General features: G+C 33.3%; 1 protein-coding gene and 1 long non-coding RNA gene across 2 annotated transcripts; both read left to right on the top strand.

The window, feature by feature from the left end:
- The first annotated feature begins 1126 nt into the window (after positions 1-1126).
- Positions 1127-6204, top strand: LOC107901237 (proline-rich receptor-like protein kinase PERK1). Its single transcript, XM_016827156.2, is given in 9 exon segments — positions 1127-1816; positions 3541-4020; positions 4023-4079; positions 4188-4274; positions 4363-4433; positions 4738-4814; positions 4914-5055; positions 5219-5380; positions 5681-6204. Coding segments are annotated over 9 exon segments (1941 nt in total). The 5' UTR covers positions 1127-1266; the 3' UTR covers positions 5996-6204.
- A 3019-nt stretch (positions 6205-9223) lies between these two features.
- Positions 9224-11462, top strand: LOC121218463 (uncharacterized). The gene is made up of 2 exons (XR_005914663.1): positions 9224-9547; positions 10865-11462. It is a non-coding gene; the product is annotated as an uncharacterized lncRNA (long non-coding RNA).
- Positions 11463-15169: the final 3707 nt, after the last annotated feature.

Consider the following 15169-nt stretch of genomic DNA (forward strand, 5'->3'; position numbering starts at 1 on the left):
CAATGTGGACGTTTAAAATAAGGAAAAAAACCAATTAATACCAAAATAGACATAAAGTATTTGTTATGCGAAAAATAAAGGAGAAGGTGAGTCTTACCTACGAGAGTATGACCTTAAACTAAAGTGTCACCATCCTTCCTGTTCAAGTGTTGATTTCCCACCATAATTAGCTTTAATAGAGGGAAGAACCCAAAGGATAAAAAAGTCGCTATCTGTGTCTTCACTTAAAATAAATGGCCCAAAATGACAAAAAAATATTTATTCAGTTGCCGGCGTTTTACTCCTCCTTTGATCCTCCTTACCATGCTGTTGCCGGCTGTTTGAACAAATCTCTCCGCCGCCTACACAAGCTCACTTCTTTCTCAGGAATGGACATTATATAATAATGCAAAACACTTTTTTGTTTTTTGAGGGAATCTATAACCCATTTTTTAAAATTAAAGTGACCATTAAAATAATTTTATTAGGAAACAAGTCCCCATCTTAATGTTGGAATGATCTGTTGTGGCTTCCACCTGGTTTTGCCTTGGCGTAACAGATATCATCTCAAATATGCTTCAACATGTTAAATAAAACCCATAGTTTTGCTAGTAACAATTTAACATTTGGAAAAATACAAATAAATACCGACAAATTTTTGTAAGATGCAACTTTGGCAGTTCAACCATTGTATGTTTTCTGAAAAAAAACTTGTCATTATGTAAATTTTTGTAATACTAAATTATAAATAGAATTGAGTGATTGATAGTTGAAGCTATTTTTTTTTTGACAAATTCAAGTTTTGTAATCCCAAACAACCAATTTCTACTAATTATTTTATCTATATTATTGAATTTATGAATCCATAATTATATTATTTAATTTCATCAATTCAATCAATTTGGTTGAGTTTTTCCCTATATTTAATGGATTGAATCAATTTCTAATTTCGGTATAGTATGTGTTGTCAAAGAAAAAGGAAATTTCAGCGGCGTGGAGTGAGTGCACCACTAGAGCGCGCACTAATGAAGTTAAATTTGGGTGCGGTAAATTTGAAATCAACCTATACAAAGCCCAACCCCACCACTAGGAAAGGCAGGGCCCGGTGCCAGCTCCCACCAGCTTGTCAAAATAAAACTGCCTTTTTATCAAAAATGAAACGCTACTCCATCACCAATCAAATCCTTCTTTCTTTCTCCCTCCCCTCTCTCTTCAAATCTTCTTTAAACTTTACCCTTCAAAACTCGTAAAAGATTTTACTACCCTTTTTTTTCTCGGTAGACAACAATGTCGTCGTCGCCACCGCCAAGGGCTACTCCAGCCCCCACATCACCACCATCTACCAATTCTACCTCCCCTCCTCCGTCATCTGCCGCATCTCCGCCTCCATCTACCTCTTCAACTCCGCCACCCGCCACCCCATCTCCCCCTACTCCCTCTGCCTCATCACCTCCCCCGTCATCCTCTACTTCCCCATCTACTCCAACCACTACATCTCCACCACCACCGTCATCCTCTAGTCCTTCCCCTCCTTCTCCTTCTACACCAACAACTCCAAGAGGTTCTGGGACTCCATCGCGACCACCACCTTCGAGGAGTTCGGGAAATCCATCGCGACCACCACCTTCGAGGAGTTCGGGAACTCCATCTCGTTCGTCGCCGCCATCTGAATCGAGCAATGGGGTGTCGACAGGACTGGTAATTGGGATAGCAATAGGGGGAGTGGCGATATTGTTGGTTTTGAGTTTGTTTTGTATATGTTGTAAAAAGAAGAGTAGAAGAAGAAGAAGAGATGACGAAAGTTACTACATGCCTCCCCTACCTCCTGGGCCTAAAGGTCAGATCTTTTTCTCCATTGTTTTCAGATTGGGAAGGAGTTTATTTTTATTTTCATTTGGTTTTATTTATGATGTGATCCCTGAACTATATCTATTTTCAAATTTGGTACTAAAATTTTTAAAAAATTTTGGTACTTGAATGTTATTCCATTACTCATTTTGCTACCTAAAGTAAACAGTTAAAAAAACTGACCAATGAGAATGCGCCGCATCATTGAATGATATAGTAGATGATATGGCATGTTGACAATGACGTGGAACGTTGACAGATGATGGGTAGGTTGATCAACCGTTGACCAGTGTTGACCGGTAAAAAATGATTTAAAAAATTGTAAAATTATTTTTTAAAGCAAAAAAAATATTAAAAATTGTGAAAAAATATAAATTATTTTAAAATATTAAAAAAGTAGTAAAAAATATTGAAGAAGTTAAATTTTAAATTTAAGAAAGGGAGGTTAAGCTTCAAAGAAAATTTATGGTAAAGAGAGTGAGAATTGGAGATTGTCGCAACCAAAGACCATTGGGTTAATGAAATAAGAGAAGTATCAGCCGGCAGTAGAGAATCCAACACATTCTTAAAGAGAGAAATAGAGAGTGGAAGGAGAAAGAAGGTACCCTGGATGTTGGAGATTTAGTTTAGAGAGTGGGTGTTGGTTTGAGTTAGAAAGGGGGATTTCCATAGCTTTAGGCGTCATAAACAAAAATGGTTTTCAGTAACAACGTTTTTGAAACTCTGCTTAACTGATAAGGGAAGGGGTAAGCCAAGCACCGAAACACTCATCCAAACATTTCTGCTGTAGATGACGGAATTTTCTTTTTTTTTTTTTGTATTGACTGACTTCACTTAATTAATACCAGTTGTCCTCTAGGTATTGAGTATTTTTACCATTTTTATGATAATAACAGTACCGTCGTGCTTCTTTGAGTTCTTTAAATATTTTTGCATTTTTAAAAAATAATATTTACAGCCAATTAATATTTTTAAATATTTTTTTTTACGATTACATTTGTTTAAATAAATTTTAATTATTTTTTTACCATTGATGCCTGTCACCGAGCAATGTTACACGTCATGGGTCAACATGCCACATCATCAGTCAATGTGTCATATTATCAATGACGTGGCATGTACTCATTGTCTAAGCGCCTTTAGCTACCACAATGAGACAAGAATATCTGTAAGGACTAAAATGAGAACATGGATATAATTTAGGGTCCAAATCGTGAATTTAATTTTCGGGTTTCCATTAAAAAGATGGATTATAATTATCTTATAAAATTATAAAAACACTTTGTTTTTTTTTTATGATAATTTTGAAGTTTGATTGGGGTGAAACAAATATTTGAGGTTTGAATCATACATTTGATGTCTTTTGGAATACGTTGGTTAGTGGTTTTGCATGCGCCTCTTTGATTTTTGGTTGGATCATACGGAAGACACAGATTTATGTAAATGGCTTTTCCTTCAAGCTTTTGTCTAACTAAACCTTTGCATTTGTTCACACTGCATCCTTTCTCCCATTGTGTTTTTACTTGAATCTCAGTTTGATAAGAGTTTGAAGATTTATTTTATTTTTGATGTTTTGGAATGATTAAGGCTGATCCATATGCTAATTGTAAAAGGGTTTTTATCAACTTCTTACTTGTATAGCCTTGCTTTATTGTCGAATCTGGTTTAGGTAGTCATAATAATACACGGAGATTTTGTTTTTTTTCCTCTCAGATGATCCGTATGGTGGCCAGCAGTATCGGGTGCAACAAAATCCTCCACCGCCTGTGAATCAATCCAGTGCAGTGCCTACAAAGCCCTCACCTCCACCAGTTACAGCATGGCGTCCTCAGGCAATGCCACCGCCTCCACTTTTCATGAGCAGCAGTGGAGGTTCTGGCTCTAATTATTCAGGTTCCGAGAACCCACTTCCACCACCTTCACCTGGTATTGTGTTAGGTTTCTCCAAGAACAGATTTACCTATGAAGAATTAGCAAGGGCAACAGATGGCTTCTCAGATACTAACCTTCTTGGACAAGGTGGTTTCGGGTATGTGCACCGTGGAGTACTCCCCAACGGGAAGCAAGTAGCAGTCAAGCAACTGAAGGCTGGAAGTGGACAAGGGGAGAGAGAATTTCATGCTGAAGTTGAGATTATCAGCCGTGTTCATCACAAACATCTTGTGTCATTGGTTGGATACTGTATCTCGGGACTACAAGAATGCTAGTTTATGAGTTTGTTCCCAACAACACTTTGGAGTTTCACTTGCATGGTAAGCTTGTCTAAGTTGCATGTCATCATTCTTGTTTGAATTATTGGGCATGGCGAGTAATGTTCAGTTCATCTGGTAAAATGATCTAATACAGAATGTTAATTGCAGGAAAGGGGCGACTTACCATTGATTGGCCAACTAGGATGAGAATTGCTTTAGGGTCTGCAAAAGGACTGGCATATCTTCACGAGGATTGTATGCTTTTTCACTCTCACTCTCTCCTTTGCATGCTTGCTCTAGATTTAGGATTTTAGTCTCTTATTAACCTTATCAATGTTTTCAGGTCATCCTAAGATCATTCATCGTGATATTAAGGCGGCTAATATTCTTTTGGATTTCAAGTTTGAGGCTAAGGTATTGATTTCACTTTAATTTCTTGACACTTTTAAACACTTGAACCATAAACGAAATCCAAACAAATGCAACCAAAATGTCGGCCTTGACTTGTGTGTGTTATTTCATCTTTACTTAACCGAAAAGGATTTGCTTGTATCAAGCTGTTAACCAACTAGTAGAAAAAAAACATTCTTTCAGTTTTAACACCAATGTATAGGTTTCATTGCAGTAGTTTTCAATTACTGTCTTTGTTTTTTTGTTTGTCCAAATGTATTTCTCTCTCTATTGTCATTGAGATGATGGATAAAAATGTTGTTTTCAGGTTGCTGATTTTGGACTGGCAAAGTTCTCTTCTGATGCCAACACTCATGTCTCTACTAGGGTGATGGGTACTTTTGGGTAAGAAGACTTCTGCATTCTCTTTTCTTGGTATATAGGATTTATGATTAAATTTTTTTGCCTCTAGTTGTTTATTTACTTAATTCTCACTCTCTCCAGGTATTTGGCTCCGGAGTATGCTTCAAGTGGAAAACTCACAGACAAGTCAGATGTTTTCTCTTTCGGAGTCATGCTTTTGGAATTGATTACTGGACACAGACCTGTTGGCTCTTCTTACAGGGAAGACAGTCTGGTGGACTGGGTTAGTTATTAACTTTGGTCTATGATTGTCTATGCAATTACACACAAACACGCATAATATCATCTGCATATTCTTCTCTGACTCTCTGAACCAGTTCCGGAAAGGAATTCTGGATTTACATTTCATAGATTCTTTATTAAGTAAATCTGATTTGGCATTGCAGGCTAGGCCATTGCTCACACGAGCTATGGAGGATGGAAACTATGATAGTCTGGCTGATCCTAAATTACAGAAGGAATATAACCACAATGAAATGACTCGTATGGTTGCTTGTGCTGCTGCTTGTGTGCGACATTCAGCAAGACGTCGTCCCCGGATGAGCCAGGTAACTGGTGTAGTAAATTTTCTTTTAAATGTCATTTTTAGTATTGAGGGTCTGCTAAGTCTGGTTGATGGATATGACTCTGAAGATGAATAATTGTGAAAGCAATCCATTTCTATTAGTGGAGATTTAATTGTGAGCGACTGCATTTCTCAAGTACCTTGTGTGTATGATGGCTGTCAATCAAATGGTGTAACCGGTGGTTGATGGTTCATGAGTGAACCGTACTTTCTGTTTGACCTTATAGTTACTCCTGTGTTCCATTCATAAGTATACTCTTAACCAAAACTTGCAATCAAATAGATTGTCCGAGCTTTGGAAGGAGATGCGTCATTGTCTGATCTCAATGAAGGAGTGACACCTGAACAAAGCAGTGTCTACAGCTCTTATGAAAGCTCTGACTATGATACAAACCAGTACAATGAAGACATGAAAAGGTTCAGGAGGATGGCATTGGACACACAGGAATATGCTGCTAGTAGCGAGTACAGTGAAGCCACCACTGAATACGGTTTATACCCTTCGGGCTCAAGCTATGAAGGCCAAACCACCAGGGAAATGGAGATGCGGAAGATGATGAAAAATAGCCAAGGTTTTAGCGGAAACTCAACCTCGTAACGCAACATACCTCATTACACTGTAAAGATCCCATCCTCTTGTCGTTTTCATACTATAACCTGGATTGGCTTGTATTTATTGAGATACCCCATGCCACTGAAAATTTTAGTCCCTCTAATTTTTAAACCAAGGGTTTTCATTGATTTGTAATTTTTTTTAGTGATTCACACAAATAGTAAATGATGCATACAGTTTGCCTGATTCTTTTATTTGTTGTTTAAATGTTGAAATCAGTTTGGTTTGCTGAAAACTAGGCTTTGTCCTTTTATTTTGTTGTTAAAATGTTTCCTGTCAGTTTGCTTGGATTGCAAGTTTTGTAGTTAGGTTGGGCTCCCATGGTATACGGGTGGCATTAGTACGTAGCTTGTTTGCATTTAAATCAAGTTTCAATGTCAGATACACCAACTCAGAGCATCTCCATCAATGAACCATTGATGGGAAGAAATCAAAGAAACAAAATTTTAGGCATATAGTGTCAGTATGAGTTAGGTTCACTTGATGCTGTCATGTTCTTTTTCAAGTTGTGTTAGCTTTGAAAATGAGCAAATTTTGAGGTAAAAAAGGAATAGGATGAAAGGTGTGGCCACCATGGGACATTATTCCAACTTTAAATTTTGAAATGCTTAGCTGGGGTCGGGAGCTCACTTTATCACATGCATAACAAAGCAAAATTCTCTCCATTGGAAATGGCAAAAAGTTGGCAGCTTTTTTTTCTTTTGTTTTTTTTTTGGTGTGTGTGAACGGTGTGGTCCTCTCCCCCTCAGATAAGTTTCGTTTATGGATCAGATTAATTTGTGACAAAAGTAAACTATTCGATTTTTAGTGGTATTAAAAAAATGTAAACTTAAAATTTTATTTTTTGTAAATTGAATTTGTAAATATAAAATAAAAATATTTATGGAGTTGATATGAAAATATGCTAAAGAATGATAAAGTAATTTAACCGATAAAATAGACAATTAAAGCTCAAGGGTTAGATCGTAAAAGTCTAATTGTTATTGAGTTTTAATTAAGAAAAGGTTTGAAGACCTAAATAGCAATTAACCAAAGAGGCCAAAATGGTAATTAAACCAATTGTTGGCATGACTTAGTGGATGGTGATGACAAATCTTGCTTAGACTAAATTATGATTAAAATAAGCTTAATTATGTCTTAATTATCTAATTAAAAAAAAGGTTATTAAGTTAAACTAAAACTAATTTGAGTATAAATAAGAGTGTTAGTGGAATTTTTCATCATCTTCTCTACTCTTCCAACTGTCCATACTTAGAAAACCTAAGGAAGAAAGCTTTTAATTCATCCAACATTCAGCCACTAATTAGGGATGAAAATCAAGCTCTTTTCTTGTAATTTTTATTGATTTATGATCATGGGAGCTTGTTTTAGCTAGCTCATGTATCATTTTGATCAATTGTTGAATTTTAGCAAGTTTTCATTATTGATAAGTTGATGAAATAGGCTTAGAATTGATAGATATTGAGCTTAAATCATAAAAATGACTAAATTGTAAACTTAGTTAAGCTTGTTTGTTAGCTTTGTAACATTAGGGACCAAATTGAATAAATGTAAAATTTATCCTAAAATTATGTTGGAAATAGAAGGAATAGGGTCCCTAATGAAAGAACGTGAAATCAAAGTTTAATTTAAATCTAGAAATCGAAAGATATTCTTATCCCGAGTTTAAGGACTAAATTGAATAAAATATAAAATATGTGTATAATCAAAAAGAGGATTAGTTGAATCATGCATCTCATGGCATTGTGGTTGTGAGCCACTGAATGACTATTATGTGTTATCATATGATATTGATTGGTATAAATATATATTTGTATAAAACCGGAATTAGATAAAAGTAGAGCTAGTAGAGGAAAAGCAAAAATTATGGAATAGTCCCCGAAGAATCTACCCGTTTTGTGTTTTGAAAAAGGTAAATTCTTATGGAACTTACTACCCTTACTTGTTTAATAGGTATGCTTTTGTTTATTTTCACTTTACCTAAGCTTGAATCTAAGTTAAAATTTTGTTGGAAATTGGCATACCTGACTAGCAAATGTAATTGAATAAATATGAATTGAAATGAGTGATTGATATTATATTTATTTATTGTAACTAGAAGTATGATAAGGATCTTGCAATGTGTCATTAAATATATGTGTAATTCATGTTCAAATTCAATCAATGGAATTCAAAAAATTGATATGTGATAGTTACAAGATATGAAAATGCAAATGTGGATAATTGATGCCCATGTGAACTTAGTAAAAAGCTAGTATACAGTTGGCATGTCAATAAGGTCATATGCGCGCTTATGTACGGGATAGTTGATGATGTGGAGATTATAACAAGTTATTTTGAGATTCAGTATTTGTTACGAATCATCAAGTATCCATTGTCTCTATGGAGACCTTGGTGTGGTGGAGAAATGTATTTGAATATGTTTAAACATTTGATGCCTATAGGCTTTGCACTTCGGTGCCTTGGTATGGTGTAGTTTATGCTCAAACGAGCTATCATGGTGCGGTGTAGTTCACTCGCGTGTCCAAGTCCGTTTTACTAGGGTTTCATTGAGAGAAATATTGAAATAGAATCTTGAAATTGGAAAATGAAATGAATCGAATTTGATAAACTTTTATGATACGTGATTCAATTGAAATAACATGAACTTGTAGATTGATGATAGAATATGACATTGAGATAAATATATGTGAATTGGTGCAAATTTGTAATGCTTTGAGTTATGTTTATAATGTTTGATGCACATGAATACTTATGTTTCTTATGCTCACATTGTTGTGACATTAAATGTCATACTCTAGCTAAATGTATGCCAAAACCTTTGGTAGTTAACATGTTAACCTATGAACAAGGTAAGTGTAATAGCTTGATTTTCAATGGTACTGGAGAATGCAATTTTAGAACCCCATTTCTGTAAATCGAGTTTGTAAATATTAATATTTAATATTTACGAGTTTATTATAAAAATATATAAAATTTTGGTCCAGCAATTTTGCTAAATTGATAGCTAATTAAGGTATAAGGACTAAATTGTAAAAGTCCAATCGCTATAGGTTTTTAATTGGCCAACAACTTAGGGACTTAAATGAAAATTATTCAAAGGTTCAAAATGGTTATTAAATAATTTATAGTTATAGGTTATTGGATAATGATGCCATGTTATTAAGTTAAGCTAATAATTAAATTAATTAAAGTAAAACATGGTTTAATTAAGGGTGCGTTTGTTTGCTGTAAAATGGTTTCCGGAAAACATTTAACACCATTTCCCGTGGTTGATTGGGGGAAAATGAAATCCTTTAGTAAAACATTTTCCAAAACATGGTAAAATCAAACCCATTCCTCCGAAAAATGTCTTACGGCTTCAAAATTGGTAAGACATTTTCCATTCTTCTCTAAGCAGACATTTTCCATTCTCTTCTAAGCAGCAGGCATTTTTCATTCCTCAAAGCTTCTGCCTCTCCTCCTCATCTCTGCCTCACCATCTCTGTCTCTCAGCTTCATCTTCCTTCTCCATCTCTCTGCTTCATAGATCTGTCGGTGAGTCACCCAAAAGCTTCAAGTTTTTATGAAATTGGTGGTTTTTGCTGGATTTCCAGAAATTGGAAAAAGGATGAAAACTCATCCTCTTCTTCCCTACACCACTCGACCCCGACTTCTTCACTAAAGGGAAGCTTTCCCTTTTAATTTTCTTGCTATTTTCACTATAAAAATCTCAACATTTCTACCTTTAAAGCTTCAGTTAGTAGATGCGATTGACCCGATTCATTTATTAAGTACATGATTATAAATCTTGCTTATTTTTGCTGAATTACAATGATATCGATATTTTTGCAACAGGCTTCTTTTGTTTCTTCCTTTTGATTTTTGAGTTTTTGATCCACTGCCTTGAGAGAGTGAATCTTTTTTCTGAAGGGATGCTTTGGGTTCATTTAAAAATGCATGAAAAAGGCACCGATGAAATACCAGTAAATTCTTGGTGACAGTTTATATTACTAGGATTTGGATTTTGTGTTTCTAGTGTTTGCCCTTTTTTTAGTGGAATTGTTATAGCTTTGATTCCAATTTTAGAGACCAGATAAGAAGAGAAAATGGAGAGAAAAAGAAGAATATTTGGTATTTTTTCTTTCATGAGAAGTTGTGAATACACTTGATAAATAATGCATGTTTTAGCTCTTCTCTCAATTATAATAGCTTTTGCCTTCAACTGCTTCCTTATACCATCTTGCTTCGTTGTTTCCTTCTTGCCTACTAGTTTCACGACACTCTTCTTGATTTCCACTAAAGCAAAAATATGGTCAAGCAACCAATATGTTTACATACAGAGAAAAAGAAAATCAGGAATTTCTCCATTTCAATTACCCTCCCCTTCTACAAACTCTGAATCACAACTGATTAGGGACCTTGTCTCGGACAGACTATCCGACTCCTGGGTGGTTCTGGACCGCCTGGAGCTTCCTTCACCACCCATGTCTTTCACCTTCTTTCGCCTACTTTTCTTTGAGTCTTTTGTGGTTGTCTCGGTTGTTTGGCTTGCATATAGGATAGTAATCGTGTACTTAATAAGCATGTAGCAGATTAGTAGCGTCCCATGTGGAGATTTTAGCTTCACCAGTGGTGCACTAAATAATCCTTTTTTTTTCATGGAGACAGTAGATTCTTTTATGTTAAGCATACTAGAAAATAGTGTATTCCATTGCAATTCCTCCTAGGCTCCTGCTAATGAATGATATGGATGTTTGAGTTATGCTAATTGAATTTCAAATGCAGTTTATCCTGAGGTGCTTAATGTTTGAGAATGGATGTTAAGCAATATTATTTGTTTAGTTATTTCAAGGATATCATACTTTTTTGCAGGGCTGTTGAGCACCCAACTTTTTCAGCACTTACAAGACCATTGTGTGATCTGTATTCACTTATTCCTCCTCTTCTAGTTGTAACGTATAAGAAACTCAGGGTATGTAGATGTTTTTGTAGTTTATGATATTCTGAATGCCGTGGGTCTTATTTACTGGAATAAATTGTTAATGCTTTTAGTCCTTTGCATTATAATTGATTCTATGGTTTAGTTTTAGCATTGAGTTAATGGATTAAAAGGAAGTATTGAGGTGATTCTCCTTTGCAGTTTAACATGGGGAATGATGTGTTGTCTTTTGGTGATTTGAATGTTTATGGAAGTTGAGTTCTTCTAGTAATGAGTTTGAGAGCTTTGATGGAGGTAATAAAGGGAAAGCTGCTGGTTTTTATGGTGTTGAAGATTGGGGTGAAACTGGTGACATTGATCCCTTGCCTTCTGATTATGGATTAGGCTCAGGAGTTGCAATGGGCAAGCACTAGGTTTAAAGGCAATTAGGATTTTATTGATGTGCATGTATAAGTTTTTTAGCTAATGTCTGGTTCATCATTTTTTGCTGCAGTGAAATTTATGATAATGTATAAGAGACTTTATGCTTGAGATTTTGGACTCGTTTTCATATGCCAATTGTTTGTGAAATGAGTTGGTAACATGCTGAACATGTTTAAGAGCATGTAAGAGACCATTAGCATATCTTGAAATTCTATTTGTTTGAGTTACTCCATCAACAAATTTTGCGTCTTTCATCCAAATCCTCAAATTTGCACCTAATAATATATTGATTTTTAAATGAATTCCATTCAAATTTCCCATTCAAATTATTGATTAAATATATAATGAGGGATTAATTAATTAATTAATTATACGGGAAAGATAACCTAATAATATATAACAAAATCTTGCACCAATCAAACTCATGATTCAACACATTAGTTACAATTCTTTCACAATTTCCTACAAGAAAACTCATTTTTCATGCTTTTATTTTAAGTGGTACTTTCAAAAAATTTATATATGTAAAAACAATTTATTAATATATATTAATAAATATATATTAATATATGTAAAAACAACTTTTCTGGAAAATATTTTCAGGAAATCTGTCAAACAGTAGAAAATATTTTACACAGATTTACCAAACACCAGAAAATATTTTCCAGTAAATCATTTTACAGAAAAGTAAAATATTTTCCAGAAATCATTTTACGGAAAATATTTTACTGCCAAACAAACAGACCCTAAATTACATTAGATTAATTAGTAGTTAATTATGATATATATATACAAAGTTAGTGGAGGAAAATGTTATCATCTTTCTCACTTCATCATTGCCGTCTCAACTAAAAGAAAAATAAAGGGGAAAATTTTTCTAATGTTTCAAACTTTCTGCTAAAAGTATGTAAGCAATTTCAAGTCTTTTTATTGTATTTTTTATGTTTTTGAGGCCATGGGAGCTTGAATTAGCTAGCCCATGTATCAATTTGTAAAATTGTTAAAGTTTTTGAAAGATTTCATTGTTGATTTTTAAGATTTTGGTGTTAAATTGATGAATTTTAAGCTTAGATTATGAAAAAGGACTAAATTGTAATGTTTAATTGTTAGTTTTATACATAATGACTAAAGTGAATAAAATGTGAAATTGATGTGAAATTTTGATAATAATAGATAGTAGAGGGTCTATAATGAATGTAATTGAGGTCGATTTTTAAATTGAAGCTCAAAATTGAAATTTATGGCTATTTCAGTTTTAAGAACTAAATTAAATAAAATGTAAAAATTTAGGCGTATAGAAAAATAAAGTTTCATAGGTTCATTCATATCATGATATAGTGTATAAATGTTTGATATTTTATGGATTGAATGAAATAATTGTATAGGTCAGGAATTGGATCAAACTAAAGATAATTGAGGAAAAGCCAAAATTGTCGATTAATCCCTAAAGATTCAATTTGTTTGTTTTTTTGATTAGGTAAGTTCATGTGAAATTTATTTATTTTATTTATATTATGTGAGAATTGTGTTTAAATTTCATCTATATGTTAGATATAATTAGAATTTAGTGAAAATGGCATGTGTGACTTATATGAACTGAATTGCAAAGTTATGTGAATATTGGCTAATATGAAATAGAACAAGGTAAAAATGTAACTGTTGATTGATTATGGGGCTGGTAAATGAAATAGGTAAAAAAATATGTTGAGCATGATAAACTTAAGGTATTCTTTAGTTGAATTATGTTAAGCTTTAAAATTGTTTAGTTAATAATTGGCATAATATGATGAACATGTTGAGATTTGATAGAAGTATTTTGGTATGGATAGATGTAATAGATTTTTTTGAGATTAAATGTTAAATTTTTGGGTTATATGTTAAAGATTGGTTGATTCAAATAAATAGATACTTGAATTGGTTGTCATTAGCTTGGCTTAATGGCTACATTGTTGTGTAAGGTTGAATGAAACACTTAGGAAATGGTTTGGAATGTCCAAGGCTATAAGTGAGTTAGTTGAATTGAAAAATCTAGTTGGATGGATGAACATAGAAATGGTATATATATAGTTAAGCATGTTATAGAGTTTGGTATGTGCTTGAACATTTCAAGTCAAGATTATTAATTAACTTGATTTTTAATGCTTTGTACATGAATCATTGAATTGGATAGTTTACTATGTTTATATGAATAATATGATTGGTATGTGATGTTAAATGGTTGAATTCAAAATGTTACAAACTAGTTTTGGTATAGGTGAATTGACAAATGAGTGTGTATGTGGTAATGTTTGAATGAGAATAAGTAAATAAGTAAATGAGATTTTTTTACCAAAAATAGGGTGTAACACACCTAACCCGTATTCGTCACCGGAATATGGTTACAGAGCATTACGAAATAAATGTAACCTAAAAACATTCATTTCTAAACATTACAATAACCATAGCATAATCCATTTATAAACATGCATATTGCCTATAACACCCCTTACTCGTATTCGACACCGGAATAGGGTACGAGGCATTACCAGAACACATACACTTATAAACATGTTAAACCGAGTTATAAAATTTCATTCAAATTTAAACTCTTCAAATTTTTAACATGCTTTTATAAATCTTCACGTTATAACTTCAAAATACTATATTTGTAACAAATAGGGCTTCTGAGACCCAATACATACTCATGCAATTCAATACTTCATTTCCATTTCGTTTAATTCACGATTCTCATGTTCACGATTCAATTCAATTTCTCAATCCAATATACATTTCAATACCACAATAATTCATTTAATTCAAATCATATCATTTGCAATTTTCATTTAATTCACGTACAGTTCAATTTCATTAAGTTCAATACTAATACATATTTATCATTTAACTTAACGTCCCCTTTTTGCGTCATTTTACACTTCAAGCATGAACTTAGTATTTCATTTCCTTTCCACTCCCATTTCTTATGCATATCACACAAGATATAAACATTACACTCAACCATAGTCGCAAGGTAGTTTTTTTTAAGACTAACCACATAATAAACCATTTTAATAAAGATTACAAACTTTAAACCTTACCACCCTTATATGATCACAAGCATATTTCCATCTAGGCATTTACCATCTCAATGCATAATTTTATAAATTTAATGTGGCGTAATCCAGCCACAACTTGGCCAAAGCCTAAGCATACACACCTAAAATGCTAGCCAAATAAACATATAGTCTAAGCATTATAAGCATGGATAAGCACCACATTTATTTATGTATCAAACTTACCAACATGATTTAATTCATAAATCATTTTTGACATTGCTACATACCAAATCAAATACCATGTATACCACATACACATACTATGAAACTTTATTTTCTCACATGAACTTTAACCATAACTAATAATGCACAATTATAAACATCATTTCTTTTCAATCGTTTATCAATTATAATCGAGCATATGTCCAATTATACACAAACCATTCATATGTTCTTCCAATTTTCCTCCTCCTCCTCTCCATTCCACATCCTTAATGTACATAACACTCTTAGAAATAACATTTTCTATAGTTTCACTATTCACTTACATGTATACTTAAAATTGTCTCTTTGAGTCAGAGTCACTAAATTATTTTTACCCGGAGCTACAGAGCTCTAAATTAAGAATTGTTAATTTTCCCCAAAACTAGATATTCACATATCTTCTTACCATAAAATTTTAAGAATTTTTTTGTTTATCCAAATAGTACAATTTATTCTTTAAAGTTTCCCTATTTCACTGCTCGATAGTTCTGACCTCTCTTCACTAAAAATTAATTATCT

Source organism: Gossypium hirsutum, chromosome D06, assembly GCF_007990345.1.
Source record: "Gossypium hirsutum isolate 1008001.06 chromosome D06, Gossypium_hirsutum_v2.1, whole genome shotgun sequence".
Lineage (NCBI taxonomy): Eukaryota > Viridiplantae > Streptophyta > Magnoliopsida > Malvales > Malvaceae > Gossypium > Gossypium hirsutum.